Source organism: Eleutherodactylus coqui, chromosome 1 (assembly GCF_035609145.1).
Source record: "Eleutherodactylus coqui strain aEleCoq1 chromosome 1, aEleCoq1.hap1, whole genome shotgun sequence".
Lineage (NCBI taxonomy): Eukaryota > Metazoa > Chordata > Amphibia > Anura > Eleutherodactylidae > Eleutherodactylus > Eleutherodactylus coqui.
The window spans coordinates 122,558,303-122,579,495 of NC_089837.1; the positions used below are offsets into that span (position 1 = coordinate 122,558,303).

The 21,193-nt window shown below is 41.3% G+C and overlaps 2 protein-coding genes across 6 annotated transcripts in view; one reads left to right on the top strand and one right to left on the bottom strand.

Moving 5' to 3' along the window:
* MED12L (mediator complex subunit 12L) overlaps positions 1-21,193 on the top strand; it is a 504,977-nt gene that overhangs the window by 311,373 nt on the left and 172,411 nt on the right. The gene's annotated exons all lie outside the window — the stretch shown is intronic.
* Positions 660-21,193, bottom strand: part of LOC136625558 (P2Y purinoceptor 12-like) — a 37,767-nt gene continuing 17,233 nt past the window's right edge. For 4 of the 5 annotated variants that reach the window (XM_066599840.1, XM_066599858.1, XM_066599876.1 and 1 more), the window contains exons 2-3: positions 7,231-7,532; positions 660-3,259 (exon numbers count right to left, since the gene is read on the bottom strand). In XM_066599840.1, the coding sequence (XP_066455937.1) occupies positions 2,226-3,259; positions 7,231-7,243 (1,047 nt within the window). In that variant the 5' untranslated portion in view covers positions 7,244-7,532 and the 3' untranslated portion in view covers positions 660-2,225. Of the gene's footprint in view, positions 3,260-7,230; positions 7,533-8,740; positions 8,760-21,193 lie in introns of those variants that run through there. The other variant, XM_066599866.1, reaches the window with a different exon arrangement.

Below are 21,193 nucleotides of genomic sequence, written 5' to 3' on the forward strand. Positions count from 1 at the left end.
CAGCTGTTCTCAGCTGTCAGCCCTGCCGGCAGAACAAAAGGAATTTATTCAGAGAACAGTGGACGGTCTTCTGAATAAATTCAGCTCCCAGCAGCTCACACGATGCTAATTGCTACTAATAGGCATTAGTACCAATTAGCAGATTATGCCAAATGATCACTCAAAAGCCATCTTTTGAGCGATCATCTGTGTGTCTAAACGGGCCTATAGTTTATGAGGGTCTGTGAGAATTAAGAGGTTAACTTGCATGTTGTGTCTATATAGCCTAATTGCAGTGTTTCTCAGGTGGTATTTGATTCAGGGTGCTTTTACATAGCGTAATCCATCGGGCAATAGATGCCCGACAGGATAATCCAAAGATAATCATTACTGTGCAGTTACACAGGACTGAATGGAGGTGGAGCGGACCGGGGATTGTTGCAGCCCACCCTCTTCCATGCAGAGTAAGCAGGCAATTGTTCATAACTGAACGTCTGCCTGTTTACACGTAATACTCCATTGTTCAGTGTTCTACATGCAAGAACTGAATGACGAGCAAGAAGCGAACGACTTGTCGTTCAGTTAGTGAATGCATTTACACTGAACAATCATCGTTCAGATTGTCACTGGATTATGGCAATCCAAACTATATCATTCCATATAAAAGCACATCTAGGAACACTATTTGAACAAGCTGCATTAGAATACCCCAAGACTATAATCATTGCTGCCTAATAAAAGCACAGCATAAGTACAGTATGAGTGCTTCCTAGAGCCGAAGGCCCCAATTTGTAGGATGTGAGACAATTTCAAATACAACAGGTGAGGTTGAGCTACAGAGCATCAAACGGGAAAAAAAAAATTAAAATTATGGACAAGTGATATGACTATTACCCTAGGGTGCACCGCCATTAATATGTTCTGATCCTGAAACCAGGTTTTAGTGCTGTGACCTCCAAATAGTGTACAACTAGATCTGCTACTGCCAAGTTGAATCTGAGATAGTTCAAAGTTTTGTAAATCCCCCATATATCATTTTCACACACAAAAAAAGAAAATGTTTGGGGCTTAAGGGGCTTGCCCCAGGAAAATACCTTATCCCGTGTACAGGGGATAAGTTCTTTCTGTGGAACAAGCCCTCTAAGAAACATTGAAGAGGGTTGATCATGACTGCTATTCTTTTCACTAAAATTAAATTTAAAAAATTGTCAAAATTATACATGTGCCCCAAAATTAATCTAATCTGTGAGCCGAAGCTAAATGGATGATTTTACAAAAATAAATACTTGACAAAAATAACCAAATGACCCCAAAACATCTGTTTTGTAATTTATTTCTAGTTTGGGACTTGCTGCATTTTGGCTTGGAGAAGCCAAATGTTCCAACTAGATCACGTAGCAGAAAGTGGGTTTTGCCCTAGTAATCAAAAATACAATTCATTACTAATTGTATGTGAATAATTGATTTTTCAAGGTGAAGAAGTAATTTCATTCAATAAGAACATCTCCCCAGAATTTATGAATAATGGGATTGCAGAGCAGAATAAATGCCCATTTACACGGAGCGATGATCGATTAAAAATCACTAAAAAGCGATCATTTTAGTGATAATCATTGCGTCTAAATGTGCGCCCATCATGCACTTTCAGTGCACTGCTAGCAGATCATTAAATTCAGTCCAACCTAAAAATCAACGTTCAGCCTTATTAGCAGTTTTCCACGGGGAGTGCTGATAGCATTGTTTCCCATTGGAGAACAAAGGAACTGAATGCAGATAAGAGCCCTTCGGCTATTACCTGCTTTCAGCTAGAGCTTCATTTGCACACTAAATTGCTATTAAGTAGCTGAGTAGCTACTTAATAGTTTATGCAAAATAATCGCTCAAAGCTGTCACTCAAACTGTCATTTAAGCGATCATCGCTCCGTGTAAATGGGCCTTAAGCAAAAAAAAAAAAAAGAAAATCACAGAACCAGGCATTGACAAGGGACTCTCCTTCACCAGGAAGAATATCCAGTTTGTTGCTCTGGCCTTGTATCTAGCTACCCTCCCTTCTACATTGTTATTGATTGGATTACTTTATCTTATAACATTTCTGTACTGTACACTTCTGAAAACTTAAAAAAACCTTTTTATATATGTCTGTTTATTCATGCCACAAATTACACAGCTTAACATAAAATCAGTATATTGTTTATATTCATACTTCGTTCTATCAAGCTAGACTGCCAAGTTCATTGCTGAAGAGTTCATATCTTTGTTTCAGCATTAGTTGTGTTATATTCCTGCCTTCGTGTATATAATGACAAACTCCCCCGTCTTTTCTTCCACATTGCAAGCAATGAATTTCGGAATGATCTGCAAAGAAAAAAGTAGATAAAGGGGTCCAAACAGGCATTTAAGGATGACAGGAACAAAGTGCTCTCTTTGACATAGAAAAGAGTATAATGAGCTGAGCATCGAAACCCATCCCGGGTTTGACTCAACGTATACGGAATCCTCGCAAAATGATATGGCACAAATGAAACGAAGAACACCCCGATGATAATGAACACCTTCATGTTGACTCTTTTCCTGCATTGTGTTTGCTCCCTTCTGGTCCTTTTATATGACTGAAATAGCTTTTTGGTTATGAGGAGATAACATACCACTATGATAGCAAATGTTACCCAAAAGATGATCTGGCATGTATAGTTCACAATTTCATGCCAAACCAGCCCAAATTCAGACTTCAGTTTTGCACAGCTCCGAACAGATTTAGGCGTCAATTCCTTGTTAGTTAGAATCATATTGGGTAACGAGAGAAGAAACATGATGATCCATATTGAAGCTGATAAGATCTTGGCTGAAAATAGATTTTTTGTGCATGATTTGTCAAAAGGTTTCACAGTTTTCTTATATCGATCTATAGTGATAAGGCCCAGGAAAATGATGCTAATGTACATAGTGAAATAGAACACCACCGAGGTAAATCGGCAAGCAAATCCTTTCAGTGGCCAAAGTCCAAGTTTTGCATCTCCTAGAATCTTGAAAGGAAATGTCATGATCATTAAAGTATCAGATATAACTGAGTTTTTCAGAAAAATGATGAAATTAGATTTGCTTGGTAACTGGAAAAACACGATAATTGCTAAGCCATTCATCATAGATCCAGCAATGAAGAGAATAGTGTAGGCCACAGGGAAGAATACTTGGTTGACTCTGCTATCTCTAGAGCATGTGATGGTACTTCCAGGATCAGTATTATTTTGTTCCGTAAAGGTCGACCCGAAATCTCCAAGTCCTGAAATGAAATAATTCTTCCAATTAATTATTCATTTGATATTGAGGAATACTGTAAATATAAATTTATCTTCCTGACTATGACGTAAAAGTAAGCTTGATATAAATAATACATAAGCTCTTTGCGCTTGATAATCATGATTTTGAGTTTGTGAATAAGTCATCATTTCTCTTCACTGTGATACTTCCAGGGCTGGTTTTGCAATAGACATACAGAAAAGACTAGAAGCAGTGGGATGGAACTGAAAGGGAGGCGACATAGCTTATATATTAGAATCTTTTTGACAGTGAGTGTGATCAATGAGTGGAACAGGTTACCACTGAAGGTGATGAGTTCTCCTTCAATGGTAGTCTTCAAACAAAGGCTGGACAGACATCTGTCTGGGATGATGTAGTGAATCCTGCACTGAGCAGGGGATTGGACCCGATGACCCTGGAGGTCCCTTCCAGCTGTACCATTCTAGGATTCTAAGAAACATCATTTGTCAGCTTGATCAACAGTGCACTAAATTAATAGCATAGTGCACCATGGAACTCAAAATCACACGCAGAGCACGGCTCATTTATTTTGAATTGGCAACAGACTACACAAATAGCCACATTCTACAAATTAAGGTGGGAAATGATACATTGGTATCATATGTGTAGCTTGTGCAGTTGCATGAGGGCCCAGTAGGTAACGGGACATGTTGTCACTTTAATGTCACCCTCCAGTTCTTTAAAATGCATGTAAGGGACTGGGTTAATCAATTTCATGTCTCACAATTACTAGTGAACGTAAGAGGTGCTCTATGATGTAATGCACAAGAGCAAGGGATCCATATACTATTCTTTTACAGTGGCTCTCTGCTGTCTCTGTCCATCCCTCAGTTGATTGATAAATTTATACATTTTTTAAGGAATGTGCTAATCATTGTATTATCATGATATACTCCAGAAGAAGACATCCATATTTTAGACATTTCTACTATTTCAGAAGTTATTTGTCCAGATGGATACAAGGCTGCTGCTACCCTCTCATTTACTTTAGGAAAATGAGATCCAAGTTATTCAATAAGCAAAGAAGGCTAACTGTCTCAAGATTTGTTATCCTTTATGCATCTTGAAACAAATTCACTTGTTTACATCTTTAATAACTCGCACTTCAATTGCCTACATTATTCGAAAGGGTATCACGGGTTCTTAATCCTTCTGAACAAGCATCTTCTGAAAAAAGATCCAGATTTGGTCATATAAATAATACAGTTGACCCAGTAGGGTCTGCAATATGAGTTATACTATTCTACATGCCAGTAGAGACCTCTGCACCATGAGTTATACTATTCTACATGCCAGTAAAGGCCTCAATATGAGTTATACTATTCTACATGCCAGTAAAGGCCTCAACATGAGTTATACTATTCTACATGCCAGTAGAGACCTCAACATGAGTTATACTATTCTACATGCCAGTAGAGACCTCAACATGAGTTATACTATTCTACATGCCAGTAGAGACCTCTGCACCATGAGTTATACATGCCAGTAAAGACCTCTGCACCATGAGTTTTTCTATTCTACATGGCAGTAGAGACCTCAACAACATGAGTTACACTATTCTACATGCCAGTAGAGACCTCTGCACCATGAGTTACACTATTCTACATGCCAATAAAGACCTCAGCAACATAAATTATACTATTCTACATACTAGTAAAGAGTTCAACATCATGAGTTATAGTATTCTACATGCCAGTAGAGACCTCTTCCCCATGGGTTCCACTATCCTCCATGCCAGTAGAGACCTCAACAATATGTGTTAAACTATTCTACATGCCAAATTAGTCGTGTTTATCACATAACCTCAATAGGTGAGCAAGTGTCCACCAGTTTGCCTTGACAATATGCCAATTGCTGCAAACCATCCTCAAGAAGTTTCATTATTTTATTTTGATTCTTTATAAAACGTTAAAGGGGTTGTCTCGCGAAACAAAGTGGGGTTCAGCACTTCTGTATGGCCATATTAATGCACTTTGTAATATACATCGTGCATTAAATATGAGCCATACAGAAGTTATTCACTTACCTTCCCTGCGCTGGCGTCCCCGTCTCCATGGCTCCGTCTAACTTCAGCGTCTAATCGCCCGATTAGACGCGCTTGCGCAGAAGGGTCTTCTGCCTTCGGCTCGGTCTGGCACGAGAGACATTCTGGCTCCGCCCCATTCTACGCATCATCGCGTAGCTCCGCCCCGTCACATGTCCCGATTCCAGCCTCCTGATTGGCTGGAATCGGCACACGTGATGGGGCGGAGCTACGCGATGACACGTAGAAGGGGCGGAGCCAGAACGCTGCTGCTGCCGAACCGAGCCGAAGGCAGAAGACCCTTCTGCGCAAGCGCGTCTAATCGGGCGATTAGACGCTGAAGTTAGATGGAGCCATGGAGACGGGGACGCCAGCGCAGGGAAGGTAAGTGAATAACTTCTGTATGGCTCATATTCAATGCACGATGTATATTACAAAGTGCATTAATATGGCCATACAGAAGTGCTGAACCCCACTTGCTTTCGCGAGACAACCTCTTTAAGTAATAAGAGCACCAGCCAATACACAGAGGTTGGCACGGAGACTTCTGCTGCTTCCGCTCTGACCTCTGTATATTTGCGGCGCTGACCACACCCACTCAGCTGATCGGTCGGGGTCCCGAGCGACGGACTCTAGCCGATCACCTATTGATGATCTATCCTAAGGATAGGTCATCAGTAGTATTCTCCCTGGAAAAGCTCTTTAATATCTGATTAAAAATGCACAATTGTTGTTTATACTAACCACATAAAAAGGTAGTTCAATGACAGTTATCCAGATTTCCCATTCATTTGGAAGCTTTTTCATCTAAAGAGAGGTACTTATAGCCCTTGGACCTCAACCAACAAGGTTCATCTAAACGTTGCGGATGGGCCCACATATTTTGATTAAAATGTGCACTAAGAACCTTGCATTTTTTATGCGGGTAGTATAACTGACATATGTAAATTTTATGCAGATATTACATGTGTATGAATGCTGAAACAAATGTTTCTTACTATCATCAGCTCATCCATAGTTAATTTGTGGATTTTTACCTGTTGGGATCCCTGCTGATCGGCTGGGCCCCAAGCTCACTATCAGTGTGGACAGTGCTAGAAGCAGATAGTAATGTCTGCATTGCGGAGGCCTAGTTTGGTATTGAATTCACTGGGAGCTGTACCTGTAGCATCAAAGCAGGCCAATGCAATGTTGCCAGCTCTATCTGTTTCAAGCACTGTCCACACTGAAAGCAGGTCTGAGGATTAGCTGATCAGTGGCATCCCCACCCATGGACCCCTGCCAGTCAACTATTGACCTATCGTGAGTATAGGTCATCAACTGAAAGTTATAGACATTAACTGTAAGTTATAGACATTTCTATGTCCAATAAGAGGAGAGATCCAGCACTCAGTTTATCTTCTAAATACTAGATTCTATCTACTATGATGACTCATGTGTTTAGAATTGAGTAACCAGATGCCGTGTTGTGGGAAGCTGAGTTACTAGATCATACAAGAAAGAAAAGGACTAAATACCCACATGTCCCCATATGCATATCGACATTCAGCCAATTATCCTCTGCAGCTGTATTCACATCTGTTTCTGAGCCACCGCTGCAGATTTCATCGCATTTGGTAAAGTAAATAGCACTGCATGCAGCAATATATCTTCTATCACAAGGATGGACACGTTGGCATAGCTCAACAGACTTCTTTAAAAGCCATTGGTATCCATTGTATGACAGACAGATAGATAAAAACAATGAACACAGCCTACATGTATACTGAACATGCCTGTGTTGGGGAGCAAAATAATTGATATGATAGCAAGATAGCAAGTTACCCTCCAACTTTTAGAACTAAATGTTTCCTAAATCAGAAAAATACATTTACTTCAGATCTGTATGGTGATAAAATATATAAACCTACCTGAATATTCCATGGTTACACTTCTTGCTGTCTTTTTGGAACAGAGCTAATATGTTGGTCATGGAGTCAGGATGTTTTCACTTGTTTCCATCCAGAAAGCAATAAAGTAATTGTAGTCTGATTTTTCCATAAAAATAACTAAAGTTTAGTCCGTTAAGCACAGAGCTGCTACTTTAGGCTTTAATTAAATGCACATGAAGTATTTATTAATGCAGTGTGTAGCACCATGTAGGACTGTAGATTTTACTTGTCAGTTTTTGTTCCAGATGAAGACATACACACTTCCGCTTTTACTTATTTAGCTGCAAGAGAAAAAAAAAAGTTCCTTAATATTGGGAAAGAGTATACACACTCTTATTTGCATTGCAAAAGGAGTCAAGGCTTATGAACAGTATAGTCAAATACTCTTCATTAACATCTTAACTACCTTATCTAAACCGGACATGTACATAGCATAACAGCTTAAAATATACTAATAATGAATACATGAAATTGAATTGCAATTCTGCTAATTATACTATGTAAATAATGAGTTATCAGCTCGTATTTTGATCAATTGTGAGAGCCCATCTGCCAGTGGCAAAACGGCTCCTTCAGACGCGGCCCTGACTATAAGACTCACCTCTCTTTGGGCCAGTAGCCTCCAAATGAAAGAGCATGTAGGATCCAGGCCAATTAAAATGTCTTAGACAGATGGGCACAGAGTTCACATCCAATATGGAGGCCACTCCTCCAAATGTTCAATGCAAAGGAAATCAGACAGCACATCCAAAATTAAATAAATATAGGTACATGTTTATTTAATTTTGGTCCACCCCTTGGGATCCTTGCCAATCAGCGGTTTATGGGTTGCTGTCAGTGCGCAGAGTGCTGGAAATAAAAAGTGCTGTCTGTACTGCAGAGTACTGAGTTAGAACTGCAGACAGACTTCTCATTGAACTCAATGGAAGCTGTGCATGAAGTACCAACCTGTTGACAGCATTATCTGTTTCCAATGCTATCTACAATGACAGCAGGCCTGGCGACCAGCTAAATGTCGGGGATTCAGAGAGGCGGATCCTTGACAATCAACTATTAATGACCTATCCTGAGGGTAGGCCATCAATAGTAAATGTTCTGGGCAGTGCCTTTCACTGTTACTGTCCATTCAGAGAGAAAGACAATTTATGAGAACTATCAGATGCTTTCAGCCAATTAAATAGCCAATTAGTTTAGTAAGTTCAAGATGTGTTCTTTTCCTGTCCATTTGCACTGAAAAACATGCAAATACGGTCATATGAATCCGGCCTAATGTATGTTAATTGTAAATATCAAGAATGTAAATATCCTCAATTAGATAATGTGATTTTAATTCTTGATAGCTTTTAAGTGAACCATTCTTAACAGTCTGTGCAATCATAGACACCAAGTCATTTCCAGAATCCCAGTTCAGGAAGAACACACAATTCTTTAATATGAAAGTTACAGCAAAGGTATGAAATGCCCACCACCCTGCCAAAATGCCATATACCTTTATCTGCATACCACACTTGTGATAGGTTGTCCCTAGGCATTGTCACACCTTTCATACATCCAGAATCCTATATATCATAGAAATCCATTTTGACCATAATAACCAAGGAGAATTGGATTGTAGAACACTGTATAACAAAGAGATTAGAGTTTTAGTTTTGTGATGGTCGCCTTCCTTTAATGTTGCAGGATGCAACGATAAAACGTTGGCATAGACATCTTCATTAGAACAAATGTAGAATGGGGAGAATTTAAGAGCACCATTTCTTACACCGCTCTTAATATGAACCCCACATTAGCAAGAGGTCCCTAATGAAAGGCACATTGGTAGATGAAGAAAAAAAACCTGGTGTAAATTATACTTTAATGTAATAGGCTGGAAGTCCATGCACCCTCTCATAAAAACAAAGCAGGTATAAGTGTCGTAGATTTTAAGTCACTAATTTTTTTTTTTGTAAGAAACAAGCACTAAAATGTACAACTTTTTTTTTTTACACTACTTTTGCCATGATGAATTCCCTCTTGTAAGCTGCAATGCAAGTTCTTTCCACTCTTCCTCTCTAGCTATGACTAGTGGTGCACAATACCTTATTTAACATTGCATTGTAGACCACAAAAGAGTTAATAGCAGATGCTAGCCACTTTTGTTTGTGTACTTAAGCGGCATATGTTTACTTTGAAACAATAATTAAACGAAGCAAATATCCGTTTATAAAGCGATCCCCTTTGTACAAATATTGATGCATATGTTGTCTTGATACCATTAGGAAGCCTGTTTCTAATTAGTATCCTTCCAAAATGTTACGTTTACTATTTATCAAACAACACTGATATTCTACCCATTTTACTTAATACTATAGTATCTGAACTGTATAAAGCGCACACAATATAGGGTATAAAATGCTACTGGAATCTTACAAAAATTAGTAAACTATCAGTAAATTAAGGGTTTGGTTCAGGGAATAAGGCTGTCCACATACATAAGATAGTTGCTTGTTTGGCTAACAGCTACTGGTACCTTTCCCAGAAACCGCATACACATGCATGCTTGGTTTGACTGGTTCGGAAAGCAGAGGAGAAAACCACCAGCAGAGTTGCTTATCTCCCTGAGTAACCATAGAATGTGGCGGTTGGACTATAACTGCCCAATTCTTTTCTCTGCTTATATCTGCCATTAAGGGAGCATTAATAACTCCCATGAGCAATAGATAATGGGCTGGACCCAGCAAGATCATCAGGTTCAGGCCATCAAAGTCTAATATGTATTACAAGCCTAACAATAATTTTCCTAATGAGAAGGTCCCAGTTTTTAGTAGAAAAGGTCCCATCAGCTCTCCTGATATGGTTGTTTTAGTAAATATTTGTGTTCCCCATAAAATAATGCTAGTGCAACCTTTCTTACAACATGGGTGTTACCATTGCCCATGTTAATTCGGTCTGCCCCTATTGTGGCAAGGCATTACACAGACTGACCTGCAGAGGGCGGTAAAGAAGGCATACTGTGTACTAATCAGCAGGGACAGCTGAATGGGTGTGTATGGAGGGTACTGTCAGCACTAATTGGACAGTGTTTAGACATGTCACATTTAAAAGGGGGAATAATAATGCCCAGTTGTCACTTTATTCATACATTTCCAGGAGGAATACAAAGGAAAAGCACAACACAGAAAGGGAACATTTATAAAGACTATTACACCAGGTTCTGCTTGCACTAAAAAATTATTATTATTTTTTTTTTGCTCCTCCACACTACTTTTCCGAAAAGGGGGCATGGATGCCCTGGATGACACATTTGTATATAATTTAAGCCAGAAAGTGGTGTAAATTATACCAGAAAGTTGTGGCAGAGTGGATCTGTCGTAGGAATATGGAGTAGCTGAGACGCACATAATATATGAAGATGCATGTGCTGACATAAATTATGTGAAGACCGGCGTTTCAAATTCCAGTCTTAATAAAATTTCCCTAGAATTCTTAGAAAAAATGCTTCAGAATTATTGTCTAAGCGAAAACCAGCAATTACAGAAGCAGATATGTTAGGAAAGCCAACAGTTCCTCTTTAAGAGGCGGATTGTGAACAGGTATCTTCTGTAATTCTCATCAGGTTGAAGATTAATGAGGATCCCGGTTGCTGGCTTCCCACAAGTTTGATTTTTATGAAATATCTAAGTGACATACATAAAGATAAGTACTTGACAGCATCCATGTATAACTCACGCTTGACAGAAGGCTGTAGTGTCAGCTCATGGGTTGCTGTATGAGGAACCCACTGGGCAAATTATTACAAAACATGTCTTGTCACTTGTTTTATAGAGGACTTGCATTACAAACATCTGCCTTAGGGCTTATTCCGACGTGCGTATATCGGCTGGGTTTTCACGCCTGGACGATATACGCTGTCTTTCTGCAGGGGGAGGAGGCGGGTCGGGCCGTAGCAGTGCACTGAGTTCCCGCCCCTCTCCACTATTTGCAATGGGAGGGGGCAGGATGGGCGAAACTTAGCTCCACCACTGTCCTGCACCCTCTTATTGCAGACAGTGGTGAGGGGCGGAGAGGGGGCGGGAGCTCACTGCTTTCGGCCCGGCCTGGCCCGCTTCCTTCCCCTGCAGAGAGGGACAGCGTATATCGTCCGGGCATGAAAACCCAGCCAATATATGCACGTCGGAATAAGCCCTTAAGTCCAATGTCCACAGGCGGATTTGACTTGCGGAACCCATGAGGTGGATCCACAGATCAAGCTGCCTATAGGGATGCATTAGCATTGGCAAAGCAGCAGAAAGCATGCGGATCAGACACGCAGGAAGAAATCGCAGCATGCTCCACTTTTCCTGTGGATCCCACAGGGACAACTTTCATTGAAGTCAATGGAAGCCGTCTGACCCGCTGCACACCCGCGGCTGACACTGCGGACGTGCCGCCGATCCACAGGAAAGCAGGAGATTCAAAAAAGAAAATAAGGCACTACGCATGTGACACATCCACCATGCGGAAGAAAGCAGATCCAGCCGTGATGGAGGAGACCCGCGCTGGTTCCAGAGAGGTAAGAAACTGCATTTTTCTGTCCATGGCCACTGGCACGAGCGGATTCTGCTGTGGGATTCGGCAATCTGTGCGTGCAAGTGGACATGAGGCGTTAAGATTATTTTACCCAATTCACAATGTGCCTAATATATGAAGAAGCACATGCCTCTTCATTCATCCTGGCATCTCCTTGCGCCAACCAGCAATGTATACTAGGTCTTATTCGACATATATTAAAAATCAAAATGTGTTATTCCTGGGCAGTCATGCCCTCTCCTAACAGACTATGTCCGCTTTTTGGGAAAGTGTCGTAAGGCAGCATAGTGGTCAAAAGTTGGACATTTTTTTGTGCAAGCAACTTTTGCACAAAATTTAGCAACTTTCTTACACTAGAATCTGGCATAAGATGCTTTGTGAATTTCCCCCATGTGCTATTGCTTCCTCAATTGGATATAATAAATGTTGAGTAAAGTTTTGAAAAGTTAGTTTTGTCCAGTTTGCTGAACCTTGGAAAAGCTTGGTTTGGTCTAAATTAATTTGAACCAATACACCTAAAACTGGTGTATAAAACTCTCTAAGAGCCATGAAACCCCTCTTCCTCTGTCTCGGTTACCTTGCTCTGCAGCACTGATGTCTAGCTTCCTAGGTTCAAAGCTGACCAAGGACAGCATCTGCATGGAGTTTGTATGTTTTTTCTTCTTAATAAATACATGTAGTATAAAAGTTGATTATTATGAGATAATCAGAAGAAACTCACAGAAGCATGGGGAGAACATACATGCAGATGTTCTGGTCCAGATTTGAACCTAGGAGGCTAAAAATCCAGTACTACAAGGCAACAGTGCTAACGAACAAGAGGAGGAGTTTTAATGGGTTCAGTAGAGGCAAGCGATCTGAGGTTCAAGTTCGTGCCAAACTTTTAGCAAAGTTTGACTCAAAACAGGGTTCAAATGTTTTGCTTCGCTCAACACTATATATATATATATATGATATCTAATCATATCATAAAACATAGTTATTGGAAAATTCTGGTAAATAAAGTATTGTAATTCTAAAGGAATGTAGAATGACTTCTCTTCTCATGTCTCTATGAACTGGATATAATATACCTTTATATATAATGTGCTAAGTTAATTAAAAGGTATAAACGGCTTCTACAATGCCTCAGCTATCATGCTGTATATAGTTTATTTTTGAGGTAAATGTCACAAAGGAAGTTGCAAAAGACATCCTCAAATGTGAAACTGTCACCTAATGAATCTTTTTTTCACTCAATACTTCTCTAATTAGGCTTGTTCTATAGAAAATATTTACACTAGTAACAGTTTTATATGTGTTGTGCAATATCCTTTAAACTCAAACAAAATGGTTATGACTTATAAAATGGTTTTAGGAACTAATCATTTGCTTCTGCTAACACTTCCACTGATTATTTTTCTTTGATAATCAGTAAGATTCAACAATTCTCATCTGGTTTTGTTATACAATGGATACAATGTTATCAGCACTCCTGTGGAGAACGTAGCATGTGGTCCCTGCTATCACAAAGAATGGATTTCATGCTCAATCAGTTGGCAGGAAAGCAAATGATGATTATTGCTCAAAAGCCACCATTTTAATGAATTGTGAGTGATCGTTGCATGTAAATCAGCCATAGGTCTTTGATGCCTAGTATAGATGAGCGAGCACGCTCGGATAAGTCAGTTACTTGAGCAAGCCTCGCTTTTCTCGACTAACTGCGCTCTTGTCCGAGCGTGCGCAGGGGGGGGGTGGCGGGGGAGAGAGTGAGAGAGATCTCTCTCTCTCCCCCCCTGCGCTAACACCCGCCCCCCCACCCCCCGGCAGTTACTCGAAAAGAGCAAGGCTTGCTCGAGTAACTGACTTATCCGAGCGTGCTCGCTCATCTCTAATGCCTAGCAAACTTTTAATGCCCATGTACATAGGACGATTATTGCTCAGAGTTGTTCCAATCCCAGTGAATCTGCGGTGTTTTGAACAATAGCCATCCCATGTAAATGTATGCAGGGCTCGAACGTCTGTCTGCTTACTGTGAATGGAGAAGGATGGGGGGCGGACGCTCTCCAGCTCGCTCAGCCCCAGTTCCAGCAGCACTGTGATCGATGCCAGCGATACTCGCTGATGTATAATAGCACAGAGGTGAGCTTCACTGGGACGAGTGTTGGGCACCATTTGCCCGACAGTTCATCCCATGTAAATGGGGCATTACCTGAGCAAACAAAGATCTGACAGGATGGGTTTTTCTTGTTCAATACTTTAGTCTATCATTAGAAAGGATTTTCCATCCATCCAGTTATCACAGGACTGTGACCAGATAAAGGAATAATAAAGATAGAATTAAATAAAACCAAACAGGAGATAATTTAGCCCTCCCTGTTTGTCAATCTGCAGGATTTTCAGACTATCCCTGAAACAAAGAGTCATGTAGAAACCCTGAAGAGTTCCATTTTTGGCTGGAAAATGGCTGAGAGGGTGGGGCTTAGCAAAGGGGGAAGGACTTATCAAACTTTTTGTCTTACTGCAGAGAGGTGAGGCTGCTGTTTCAGCCTTACAGTCAGGAACAGGGCAATGAGAAAGGAGGAGGACATGCCTGAGCTCCTAAGGCATATAGAGAAGATTTCTTCGTAGATTTCTCAGTTTTAATTGTAATATGAGACAAAATAAAATCATAGGAAAGGAGGAGTGCTAGTGTGGGGTTTGGGCATTTTCCATATTTAGCGTTCTTTTAAAAGGAAGCCACATGAAGACAGCTCCTTTCCATATAGCCTAACAGGACTGATGGACATCAAAGAGAGGGGTCCCCTAATGAGCTTCCATGTATCACAGAGGTGTCTGGCTAGACAAGGATTCCCTGGCCAAATCAGTTGTATGCGGAGGATGAAGGGAGCCTAACCCTTGACCATCAACTGATTTCTCGAAGTGGCCAGCTCTCATGGTGGTTGTCTCTAATAAGGGTACTTTTACATGGGACGATGTATGGGGCAACAAAAGCCCAACAGCTCGTCAGTTATAATTGTTCCTGTCTAGGAATGAGCATTGCTGACTGCACTAACTGAATGGAGGTGGAGCGGGTGGAGATTATTCCGGCCCACCCGCCTCCATTCACAGTAAGCCGGCAGTCATTCATAAGTGAACTGCTGCCCATTTACACTGAACGATACAGCGTTCAATTCTCTGCATGCAGAAACTGAACGAGAAGTGAAGGACTTCTCGTTCGTCGTTCAGCCGGTGCATGCATTTACACTAACAATTACACTGATAAACAAAGATTTTGCTACTTGGAGTAGAATATGTTATTCACATGAAATCGAGTGTGCTGACTCAAAATATGCGGTCAAAAGTCACCTAGGACATCTAGATCTTATAGTTCTAGGCCAACTATAGTTAGATGACAGCTTGGTAGATTGGCCCACGTACTGATGCAAGGCAGCATTATAACTACTGCACCATTACCTGCTTAATGCCTTCCATTGTAACACCTCCTGGCAGCAGCGGGTTCCTGCAGCATCTGGGCATATCTGAGCACATCTGAGCAGGTTGGTAAGCTGATGTCAGCAGTTACTAGGCCTATATAATGCAAGATGGGCCAAGCACAAGCTTATAGCTTACAATACTGTTTTCTTATATAGCTGTTATGTCTGTTTTAGCCTAAAGATGATCAGGCAGAGCTGTTAACCATCCAGACAATTGTTGCTACATTTGTGGCAAATACACCACATGCGTTCAGCGCAAAAACCTGACAAAGAGTGAAGATTGCTTACAAGTACTATCTTGGGTGTAAAGTTGGAGATCAAGACAAAACGAACTCACTACAAAAATGTACAACTTCACACTTTCATGATGGTCATGCAAAATTAATTATCATCATATTACAAGCTGGAAAATGACATTTGTTTCTGTACTGATGTGAATGGCCTTATGCTGGAGCTAGATTGCAACTATGTACCTGAGCAGTGCAGATTTTTTATAGACTCTGGCAAAGCTAGCCTGAAAGTGGTATAGCTGCACAATGGCAACAAATAGCTTTCTTGCTGTGGGAATGACAAAAAAACATTTGGTACAGTGTTAGCCAGTAGAGCAAAGTGTGATTGTTCCCAGCAAGAGAAACCAAGTAATCTTGTAGATATGATACCTTTTACCGGCTAACAAAAAAACATGATGTTACAGCAAGCTTTCAGGTTCTTCTATCAACCCTTCATCAGGCTATTTAGAAACTGAAAGCTCGCTGTAACATCATGTATTTTTGTTAGCCGGTAAAAGGTATCATATCTACAAGATTACTTGGTTTCTCTTGCTGGGAACAATCACACTGTGGGAATGAAAGAGACATACGAACCAATGAAACACCTTTTGAAGCTGATCAACTATTCCAATCATAACTGGAACATTTGCTGTGATCTGAAGGTTGTGGCACTCCTGTTAAGTCTATAGTTGGGGTACACAAAACACATGCTTTCTGTGCCTATGGAACAGTTGTGATGACAGCAATCGTTAGAAAGTGACATAGCGGCCGTCCAGAGCTGAGCACACTGTTGGCATATACAATAAGCTACATGCATCACTGGTTGATCCAATGATAGTGTACTTTCCACCACTTCACATTAAGTTGGGCCTAATGAAAAACTTTGCTGTGGATATGGATCATAATAGAAATGCTTTCCAGTATCTGAAGGACAAGTTTGAAAAAAAAATGGAAGTCAAACTTCGAAGTCAATCCGTGAATTAATGAGCGATGACACATTCAGATCCACATTGGGCACGCTTGAACTCACCACTTGGGATGCACAAATGCTACTTGTGCAAAACTTTCATGGCAACCATCAGCCTGACATCATGTTAGCAGTGTATCAGCAACTCGGATTTCAATGTCGCTCAAAATTCATTTCTTACATTCTATTCTCATTTGGAATTTTTGTGTCACGTGATTGATGAACATGGGAAAGATTCCACCAGGATATTGTTATCATGGAAAAAAGATATCAAGGGCTCTTCAACGCCAACATGATGGCGACTACTGCTGGCTTCTGCAGCAGTCAAGAAAAGACACTCACAAGCACAAAAACAAGTGCCAAAAGCACTTTCGAACAGTGTGTAAAGTGTTGCGTAAAGACTCAAGTGAACTTTTTATTTACACATTTGTTAATGTAACAAGTAATCTCTCAGTTTTGAAGCACAATTTATCTATGTGCAGTGGCTGTATAGCAAACATAAAATCAGTTTCTCGCGTCTGTATGAGTAGCCAATGATACCATGTAGAGCTTCAGAGCCTGATATCCTAGGCAAAATTTAACTACAGATGTGGGCTCTACAGACTCGATTTAGTATAGGACACATGAAATACCCCAAGTAGCAGGCAATATTTTTTTTCTATGATTCAGTGTTATCATTTAGATTCTTGTTGAAGTGCAGGAATCCGAGCGATGATCGTTCCATGTAAAAGCAGCTTAAGACAACCTTTTGGCCGCAGCGAAAAACCGTGAGATTTCTGCTGGGAGAAGCACTGCTTCAAAACCCGCAGCACTTAGCCGTGGGCTTTGAAGCGGCCCGGCCGCTTGCTCTTCCGCAGCAGCTGGCGCTCCAATAGAGGAGAACGCGGCCGCAGCGGAGGAAGAAAAAGAATGAGCATGGTGCAGCCAGCTAATCCGTGACGCAGTGCCGGCTTCTGCCGTCTTTGCCGCGGCAGATTTGCCATCCCGTGTGGACGAGATTTCTCAGAAATCTTGTCCACATGGCTGGCTAACCCCGGGACTTGCCGCGGCGAAATTCTGGACGGAATTTCAGCGGCAAATCCGCCCCGTGTGAACCCAGCCTAAGGGTGGCTTTACACAGGATGCCTATTGTCTGCATTATCGCTTGAATGAACACACGTGATAATTTCCTCTAGTTGTTTTGTTTCAGCTCACCTAAAAAGTAGTCACACTTGTTTGTATTTGACCGACGTGCGAACAGATTTGCACAGAGATATCCCCTACAATCAATAGCTCAGCGAGCAACTAATAAACAATAAGTGCTCTGTATAAAAGCTTTCAAATAACTGCCGTTCATACTTCATAAAAGCATACTTCAGCGAGTTTTCTTAGCGACTGTCTGAACTATAGTTGCTCAATGTAAAGTCTACTTATCACGTAATACTTTCTGTATAATAAAGCAAAAGTGTATATGGTTAATCAATCTCTGGTTACTTCCTTAAGGCCCATTTAAACAACGATTATTGCTCAAAATTCGCTCAAAAGCCATCTTTGAGCGATAATCATTGTGTCTAAATGTGCCCCTCTTTTAGTTTTCTGCCAGCTTGAAAACCATTGTACAGCAGAACAGCTGATGCGACGGACTGCATGCTGTGCTATGCCTGGGGACTGCTGAGAACAGCTGATTGCATTGTCTCAGCTGTTCTCAGCTGTCAGCCCCGTCGGCAGAAGGAATTTATTCAGAGAACAGCGGGTGGTCCTCTGAATAAATTCAGCTCCTAGTGGCTCACACACAACTAATTGGTACTAATAGGCTTTAGTACCAATTAGCAATTTATGCAAAATGATCGCTCAAAAGCTATCTTTTGAGTGATTGTCTGTGTGTCTAAAGGGGCCTTTAGAAGGGCTGAATAAACCCAGTTTAAAGATATCAAGAGAATCCCCAAATAGCCACTTAATAGCTAGTTTGTATTTCTATAATTTTTCACTAGTGTTCTATTTAGGGTGCGTGCACACGAGCGCATAAACGGCGCGTTTTTGCGAACAAACGTATATACGTGACCATCTGAGGCAATGGTTTCGAATGTATTCGTTCACATGGGCGATTTTACGGCGCGTAAAAACAGCAACCCGAAAAAAAACCGGAACATATGCGACCGAAATACGCGCCAACGCATATTCGATGGCCGAAAAGATAGTTTGCAAAGTAGGAACAAACGAAAATACGCTTTCTAGCTCTGGTCGTGATCGGTGAAAAACTTTCTCTTGGGCGATTATACGTTGCGCTCGTGCGAACGTAAATACGCCTACGCTCGTCTGCCCGCACCCTTAGTGTTAGCAACAAGGCAGACCCACTGATAATGTTTAGGACTTCTTGCATTCTTGTTCTAAATGCAAATCCTAAATTTAGTCAGCTCAAGCTTATCTTAAATAAACCATTTGACAATCTGCTGAAAGATAAACAAGACCTTGTAATGCATTTACTAGCTCAACTCCTTATCCACACTCTCTGGAACAGCCCGTCCCCTCCATCAATAGGCACATGGATTGCCAAGACTGACTGATATGTAGACTGATGAAACTCCCACAATGGGGGTTGAACACTTTCTCCACTTTTACAAGAATCGTTTTTAGGCTACCTACACACGGGCATTTTTGCATTGCGGAATCCGGGGCGGGCATCCACCCGTCAGATTACGCAGCAAATACCGCCCATAGCATGCAATGGAAAAGTTCTTTTGCCTGCACATGAGCAGAAAGCAATTGCGATTTTCCACTTGCAGACGAAAAATCGCAGCAGGCTCAATTTTTGAGCAGATTCCATTTGGACGGCTTTCATTGAAGTCAATGGAAGGCATCCGTCCAGTGGCCCTTCCACAATTAACATTGCGGAAAGGTCATTGAACCCGCGTCATCACCTAGCGATGGGGTAGGAAAATCTGTGCAGTGCATGTCTGACGGCAAGCTGTCCAGACCATCCTCAGTGCAGAAGAAAGAAAAAAAAGACAGGTACAGAGGTTACCCGCCGGGCACAGGGTTAGATTCCGGTGCAGGATCCCGCACCCAGAATCTGACCCATTCATGTGCAGCTGGCCTTAGTTGGCTAAAATATTGAGAGTCTTTCTGCACTAAGTGATTACAGACAGGCCTTAAAGCAACCTTCCTGTCCTCGGCAAAGATGGCTGCACCACCTCTCTGACTACCTGATGAACTGTCCATTAGTATGTATCATTAGTATAAGACACTAACTGGTCTTCTGACTGGCCAGTGCTACTCATGTAGGCAGTGCTGGCCAATCAAAGCAGGTGTAGGGTCTTAGACTAATGATGCATACTAATGCAGAGTTGTGATCAGGACCAGAGGGTCGTTTTAAGTTTTCTATACCCATTAGAATAATTTTGATGCATCCTTTCATTAGGGTAACCTTACTATTGTTGCAAGCCGAGTGTGCATGTTTATGACAAGATGTTATTCTTTTTCTGAAGGAGCATTCTTTTTTTTCCATCAATTAAGTTATTTAAGCATGAATTAAAAGTATGAAAGTAAAGTTGCATTGTAAAATTAAAAACAACAAACATACAGTAAAGCTCTATATTCTTTGGCCGTAGCTGTAGCAATCCGAGTATAAACACCTATTGTTTATACTTTTGGTTGAACTGAAGAGAACCGGATAAGGGTGAAAACTGGGGAGTATCCAAAAGAAAGAAGAACCATCTTCTGGTAGACAGGACATTACTAGTACAGGCATCTGTTGCTAGTGGAATGTTTGATAAAACTTAATGAGGTGGTATGCCAGCTGATGTTGTTGGGAATGTTCCGCTTGGTTGCAGTGTTTTTTTTTTCAACAAATTGTGCAGTTTTTTTTGCCTATTTGTGATGACTGATTAATAAAAATAGCTGTGAAATTTTGTGTCACGTTCGTTTTGGACTGCCAACACGAACAAGGTATGGGGAGGAAGCCAAGACGGACGTGGGAAAGCGCTGGTACAGGTGGTTAGATGCAGAACAGATAGAGAGCACCACTGCAGGAGGGTAAAGGCCTGTATATCTCAACTGTGCAATGTAAAAGCAGAATTAACTAAGGGAAATCCTTTCCCTGCAAACCCCTACCCTGGGAGGGAGCCCTGCCTAATCGGCGGGCCGATTGCTTCTGACAGGTGCGGACCCACACTTGTACCTAGGCCACTACAAATCCCTACCAGGGAGCCCTGAATACAGAGGGTACAGTGCACGGAAAGAAACAGAACAGGTACAGAAAAACAATAGACACAGACAAGGAACAAACCAAAGCATCAGAGCCAGATACACAGCAGCTCTGAGCAGGGGGACTGCTCAGGGATTACTGAAAATTAATGGGCCGATTGGCCGATTGGCTGACAGAAATGTCAATCACCAGCCACACCTCTCAGACACTAGAAGGACTAATTAACCTAGACTAGAAAGCAGAGGAGCTGTTAACCCTGGCTAGTCTGGATAGAACCTACAGAAACTAGGTGTGCTGGCAAATAATTAATCATGTGCTGACTGAGACGTGACATTTTGTTTCCATTTCCATTGCTCAAAACACTCATAAACAGCAGTCACATGGAGTGAGATTGGGTGAATACGGAGGGTGAGGCAAGGGTGTCATGTTTTTTTTTTCATCAAAAATTGCTTAATACTCAGCGCTGTGTTGGTAAACAGGTGATTTGTTCCTCCATTATGACAACTCCCCTGCCAACACA